At 43.9% G+C, this 7,498-nt stretch overlaps 1 protein-coding gene across 1 annotated transcript; it reads right to left on the minus strand.

The window, feature by feature from the left end:
* Positions 1-2,341: 2,341 nt before the first annotated feature.
* On the minus strand, positions 2,342-3,151 carry LOC307101039 (HUWE1-associated protein modifying stress responses 1-like; the record flags this gene model as incomplete). The annotated part of the gene is made up of 1 exon (XM_079773770.1): positions 2,342-3,151. The coding sequence occupies one exon, from the start codon at positions 3,149-3,151 to the stop codon at positions 2,342-2,344; it is 810 nt and encodes a 269-aa protein (XP_079629896.1).
* Between the last annotated feature and the right edge of the window lie 4,347 nt (positions 3,152-7,498).

Here is a 7,498-nt window from a genome sequence, read left to right on the forward strand (position 1 = left end):
ACATCTTTTTCTATTAAATTATCCTCAATAATTTTAAAATGGTTTTTATTTCAATCATTTCATAATTATATTGAATTCATTTGAAAGATAGCAGCCTAATAATCTAATGTACATGTATACCATAATTTTCAAGCCATCCCTCATTATTGGAACTTTTGGATAATTTTGCCTTTTTTTTTTTTTAAGTTTTCAAAAAGTTTAATGGAGCCAATAAGGCATATAAATTGTGTTCTGGCAGACAATACCTTCTTTCTCTTACCAAAGAAAATGGCACATATTTTATTAAAATTTGACAATCAAGAGTAAAGGGTACTGAGATTAAGCGTCAGAGCACCAACTAAAACAACCCCCACCGCTGAAATTGTCACTCAACCTGGAAAGAGGAACTAGAACCAAGGCATAAAGGGGAGATTAAATATACGTTCCTCAATCTCACAAAAATCCTTTAGGAGTAGGAGTTCTGGCCACATCTGAGCAACTTATCACACCACCAAACCCCAACTCCAGAATCTAAATTTACAACGACAGAAAAACACAGATATCTCCAACTGCATTTCTTTGTATAGTCCTACCGGCAGCTTGAAAATATTGGCAATACAGGGGTTTGCCCATTTTAGGTAAAATGAGGGATTGCTATAATTCTCCCTGCTATAATATTAAAACAAAAATAATCCACTTTTGCCAAAATTTAGAAATACCTCTTTCATTCCTAGTTTTAGCATGGAATTGACTTTTTTAAATAAAAAGTTTTATATATAATAATTACAGAACTCCAGTTCACACATTTCTAACATCCTGTTCACATCCCACCTAGTTGATGAATATTATGGATGAGTTAGCAAAGTTTCTTCACATAAAGATATTATTAAATGGCTGAAGCAACTGCAAACTTTAACAAAGTGCTGTGAGTAAATTACTGGAAAAACCCTTACATTGGATTTGCAATGGTCTTTTAAGGATAAAAAGAAGTAACTGATACTGGACTACAAATTTGCAAGGAAACATTTTTTCACTGTCCTACTTGATATATATTATATAATAATATGGTAGAATAAATTACAGTACCTGGCAGGCTGACATCAGTTCTTCATCTAAAAAAAGACTATCATTCAGTTCGAGATAGTAAAAATGAATATGAAACATGCTCTAAAACATTGTAGCTACAAGAGGTCTTATATTTTACTCAAAAGAGGAATCTAGTGAGAACTTTTATTTAGGTCTACCTAACATCTAGAGAACCTCCATGCGATTCCATCTTTTCCAGAATGAGATTCCAAACTGCCCTTTTTAGGAGAGGGATTAGAGTTGGGTTTTGCTATTTAAGTTGTAATCACATTGTAAGCAGATCAAGACCTATTTTAACCTGCCACCCATTCTAACGGAAACTGCACAATGTAGGGCACCCATAAAAATGTAAAACAGGACAGAAAGGCTGGAATACCTACACTCCCACCATCCATCTCCCTTCTCATAAATAGTATACCAAAAAGAAAGCCCACTCTCAAAGTTCATGACCTCTCTACTTCAGGTCACCTTGAGTGCAGTCTACATGTTTCCATTTACCATTAAGAATAAGTACCCTGCATGGGAAGTAGTACTTGTCTTAAAACTGGAGTTTAAGCCTAAAGGGTTCATTCATCTGGGGGCGATGAAAATAGTGCTACTTTTAGAGCACTAACACACACAAGGTGAATCCAATAAAGTTCTGTGTGTTGATTCAATATTAAGTATTAACTGCATGACCATCATAGCACCTCTTTACATCACAACCACCAGAATTAGCAACTGCTTTGAAAACTGAAAACAGGGCACAGTCCAAGAATTAGAAGTTGCACACTGTTACTATATAGAAATCAGGTGCATGGTACAGTGCTGCTGTGCAAAAACGGAAGCCTGCAGATTTGACGAGGAAGCCAAATCGTGTTTTAGATAATTTTAGGAACCTGGCAATACTGTTGAAGCAAAATACTCAACACAGCAGGAAATGGAGAAAAATAAAAAAGCATCCTATAACCAAATAAACATCAGATATTTCCTTTCCCTTTGAGAATAAATACAGTTAAGGTCACTTTTAGCCTTGGAACGGATATATGTTTGCCTATGATGATCTTGCTAACTACACAGTATCTGATGCCCTCTACTAGGGTTATAGTTTTAAGAAAGCCCTGGTTACAAGAGGCATCGACTGTAAATACCTAGAACTTCCTTTTATGGCAACCACTCTAGAATTCACTTGTCTTAGAATCAGGGAAGATGGCCTCATGTTTCCTTTGCAATAATAGTATATGCTGAGGATCAAGTGGCTTTCAAGCAGCACGGCGGGTGTGACAATGTTTTCAGTTTAGATCATTCTGTTGCGTTTATGGGTTGGTGAGTCTGGAATGGCATCGCCACACTGGGCCGAGGTACGCTTTCTAGTTCCACCGCTGTCCAAGTGGAGTGCCATTTCTTCTGATATGAAAGTGTTCAAGTCGACATCATGGAGTCCATTTCTCCTTCGACTAGCATTCGATCCACCGCTTCCCTGGGTAGGGGAGCCTGGGGCACCCGAACGCACGCTTATACCAGCCATTGCACCACTAAGACCATGCAGAGCTATGGCTTCCCGGAAGGGCTGCAAATCAGTCTCGGCAGATGAGCTAGTCTCCGTTGAAGTCGCTCGGTTCGGGGACCCCACAGTCAGTCTTGGGGGAGCTCTAGAGTTTCGTGGTGGAGGAACTTGCCCACACAGGAAGCTGATCAAATCTTCTCTACGAATCGTTCTTCGGCGCTTTTTAACCCAGGCCAACACCTCCTTATTGCGTCGCTGACAGCCGATCTGAATTCCGGCATCAAAGCTTCGCTGGTGGGTGTCCACGCTTTCTTGGTAGAGGCTGGTGACGGCGGTGGCTGCGTTTTGGAAGGGGACCCAGAGAGAAAGTCCTTGTTGTTGCTGACACACTCGGTCTTTGTAGAGCTGGGCCACGGCGGTGGCCGAGTTCTGGAAGAGGTGCCACAGCTTCCGCTGCTCGTGCTCCTCCTCCTGCAGCTCCGGGGGCAGCTGCTCATCTTGCTCGGCCTCGGCCAGGCACTGCCGCTCCCACTTGGAGAACCAATGCTCGGGCCCGTGCTCCTGAATCTCTGCCTCGCCCTCCTCCTTCCGCTCCTCCATCCTCCGCGGCCTCCTCTGGCTACGCTCCCGCCGAAGCGTTGTCGTCAAGCGGCCGGTGACGGGGCCCAGAGTCCGGCGGCCACGGCCCAGGCCTCCTGCTCCGCGACGACCTGCGAGCCCCGCCCCGCGGCCCCGCGCCGCCCGGGACGACCCCCGCCCCGGGCCTCCCCACCCCTGGGCCCCGCCGAAGGTCGCCGAGGGCCAGAGGACCGCCGCCGCCTCTCGCCTCTAGAGTCGGAGCGCGTCTACCGTCCCCCCAGGGCGCCGCGGCCCCCAGCCCGCCGTAGGGCCGCCGCTGCTGACAACCGAGCCCTCCCAGCAGCCGTGCCAGCGCCGAGGAGCCCGCACCAAAAACTACGGCCCGTCGTCGCCACCGCCGTCGACGCCTCTGCGGCTGCTGATCCCGCCCTCCCCGCCCACGTGCTGACTGAGAAGCACCGCCCACTCGGCCCTCCCCTGCCCAATTGGGGCACGTCCGCTCCGAGGGTTCCCATTGGTCCGACACAACCTGTTCCGCAGGCCGGAGTCTGAATACAGCGCCGTGATTGGTTCCTCTACCTGTCTGCCTGACAGAACCAATGGGCGCGGACCAATTTTGACTTTTTTTTAAAGTAAAATGAACACTTACAAGGTGCATCAATGCCCATATGTCTTTGTGGGCACATCTGCTTATTCCTATTGGAGCCATTCCCCGTGGTGGAGTCATCAGAGCAAGAGTTATACATCGGTTAACATTTGTGACACGGATTGGCAACCTCGGAAAGCTCATCCAATTTACACTCCGCAGCAGTGAGGCCGGGGGTGCCTTTGTTTTGCCTGGAGTTAAGTGCTTTTGAAGTATCATTTCTATTATTTCAGCGTAACATGTTATTGCAGCTAGATGCCTTTACCACTTTACTTCACCCGCGTCAGCCTGAGCATGAGTTAATTGCTCCAAGTAGTTCATTTTTCTTGTAAAAAGAATGTTTGCTGCTAACACAACTTCCTGTCCATCTGAGAACAAACTTCCCGTCCCCCCATTGTAGGTGATGTCTGTTCTGCATCTTTGCCGATTCACAGGCAACCTCGCGGTCTGCCCTCGGTCAATGTTTTGGTGGCTCCAGGTTTTAGTTCAGATGAAAACCCATGCTGGCATCTGCTGCCCGTTCCCCTCTTGTAGGAGGCTAAGCGCCTGAAGTATCCCCAGGTACCTCTGGAAGAACACAGGGATAGCATGGGCTACACCTCAAACACATGGTCACTTTAGAGGCAACCAGCTGAGCCCTTGAGGCCAGTGCCAAAGAGCAACTTAAGAAACAATTTGCTAAGTGAAATAAGCCAGTCAGAGAAAGATAAATACCACATGATCTCACTCATTTATGGAATATAATGAACAACATAAAGTGATGAACAAAAATAGATCCAGAGACAGAGAAACTTCGATCAGACAATCAAACCTCAGAGGGAAGGTAGGGGGAGAGATCAACCAAAGGACTTGTATGCATGCATATAAGCCTAACCAATGGAGGCAGACACCAGGGGGGTGAGGGCATGAATGGGGGTGGGGGAGTAATGAGGGAATAAGGACACATATGTAACACCTATTCAATAAAGGAATTTTTTTAAAAAAGGAAAAAATAAATAAAGAAACAATTTCACCCGGAGCCCAATGTCCCCAGTGAAACCGCTTCCTGCCACCCACCACAGACCATCACTCCTCTGTTTGACAATAAGTCCTTGTTTGTGGGGGTTTTTGGATAAAGAAAAATATTCCCAAATGCACCCCTCTTTATATCTTACTGATCATTTAGAGGACAAGATGGAATGGTCATGCAAGCTCTCCTATGAATCTTGGTTGGTTCCTTCATACATTGCCTTGCACCCCACACTCAAGAGAAGTGGGAGGCGATGGGGAGTTAGCTTTACCTGTCAATTCATCACATCACTCAGCAAATGCCAAACCAGTTTATGCTGGGCTCACCGCTTCCCAGTCTCTACCTCCTTCTCACATCTCCCTAGGTGGGTTGTCGATGGGAGAGATTTGCCCCATACAATTAGGCCCTGCAGAAGCGTGAGGGAGGGAACCCCCTGAATTCAGAAAGACGTCTAAGGATTCCTTTAAATATACAGTCCTTTTAATATATTATGGGCAATAAAATGTAGATGAGTAAACATATTTAAACTCAACATCCTGTTAGTATATTTTAAAATTCCATTTCAATCTTTTAATTTAATTTTAATTACTTAGTATATTATAATCAATTAAGTGTTAGTAGTGGCATACTTACACATGCATATTAATAGATGCCTGATACTGATGGCTGCTCCATCAAGCGTTTTATATTTTACATCACATTGTGAAGATGACTTTTGTCATTCTCTTCCATTATCTTCATCTCACCTCCCTCCTCTCATCTATTCTTTTGTTAAATAGATTCTTTTCCCCATTTTTTTTTTTTTTTTTTTTTTGCCAAGTGGGGGAGCATTTTGTTCCGTGCTTTATGGAACTTAATTGACTAATTTCAAAGACAGAGGAAAATAAGCTTCTTTGTTGCCTCCCAACAGAGGGCACAGAATGGACCGGGAGAAATCAAAAACTTAAAACCTATGTGAACTCTCATCCGAATGTTGCATCCAGTGAGAACTTGGCTCCCTGAGGCTCCGGCTTAGAGGAAGTAATAGCACCCAGATGGAACAAGCTCTAACCTTGCCTCAACAACAGGGAGGGAGGGGCCTTAAGGGAAGCTCTGGGGTGGCGTTGGACCACCCCCCTGGTTCGGAGGCCTGGAGATGAAACTCTGGAAAGGAAAACTGCTCCCTGGCACCTTAAGAACAGGCTACTATACCTCAAAGCTCTCTAGACACATTTTCTTTCTCCAGGAGGCAGTGAGAGTCTCTCGGGAGATTGTGCAGCTGCAAGAGCTCATAAAGCCAGTCCCATGACTTCATCCCTGGCCCGAGAGCAGAATATTACACAGAGCAGCACCACCAGCTAGTGCTAAATTGGTGTGAACAGGAAAGGCTGGGGAAGACTGAAGCGTCTGTTTGAGTGCATTAAAAACTGCACCCTACTCAGAATGGAATAATTTTCCTATAAGTTAACAATGTCTTGAATAAGCATTAAGGGGACTTGTCAGTTTGCAGGCATCTGACCCAGGTTTCATGTAACAGATGCCTGATAACTTTTTATCTAGCTCCTAAAAGGCTGGCTGGGAATTCATTCTAGCTTTGACAATAAGTTGATTTTGGTCGTTCCCTAGTGTTGAGGGTGTGTGTGTGTGTGTGTGTGTGTGTGTATTTGTGTTGAGGGGTAACCACTTGAGTAAGGAACTTGAGAGATGTTCCCCTTTGGAAATGTGAAAATTCTTTTTACTCTGGCAGGAGAAATTTGGGACTTATATAGGGCATATAATAATCTGGGGTACGGCTTGGTTCTGAAAACGCTATTGGTGGTGATGTTTTTGATATTGCATAGCTGGACATGTAAGATCAAATTCTCTCATATGCCTGAATTGTTTTCCATAGAGCATATAAATAGTTTTCTTATGTTATTTAGGACAATACATTGAATTATTCATTCATTTTTGGACATTGTGATAGGTACATATGTACTTGAATTCTCATTTCTGTATATTGAGTCATATTTTAGAAACAGTAGGGCAATATGTTATTTAAAGGCTGCTTTGTGAATCCTTTGGTCTGGTGGATCTGGAAGAATAAGCATTTACATTCCTCAGACAAAAGACATATTCTGTCATAATAGTGGATAATCTTATTCATAAAAATCAGAATTCATCAGTGTTATTTATAAAGTCCTTTGATGTTGTTTCAAAATAATATATTTTTCTTATGACTTGTTAAGGGTACACTACGTTTTGCAATTTTTTCAAAGTACATTAAAAAACACACAAAGGTATGAAAGGACAGCTTTCAAAGCAGTGATGTAAAAATAATAGCGACACTTTTTCACTTATTTCTCCAAGTCTCTGCATGAACATGTCAAGCCCTGGATATGTTGTAAGCACCACCACCTCTTCTCTAGGTGTCTCCCGTTACAAAGTCATTGAAAACAAGATTGCAAACTTCAGTGCCCCATCCCAAGCCAGCAATTAGTTACTTGTATGTAATTCAACTGTGGTGGCACGGCTGACCTTCAGGTGAGATGCCACTAGGGTTATCTCCTCCCCAACTCTAGGACTAAATGAGACTTCTTCAGAGTCTAAACCTGAGTTCTCTAACGAGCCAGACCGTCACATCCCGCGAGAGCAGCTGTGAGTGGAGGAGTGTTCCTCTTAGAAACACCCGTGATAAAGAAGGATGGATGGTTATCACCAATCTCTGCTTTATACACTTTACTTTCACAGAGAA

This window comes from Cnephaeus nilssonii (genome assembly GCF_951640355.1).
Source record: "Cnephaeus nilssonii genome assembly, chromosome: 1".
NCBI lineage: Eukaryota > Metazoa > Chordata > Mammalia > Chiroptera > Vespertilionidae > Cnephaeus > Cnephaeus nilssonii.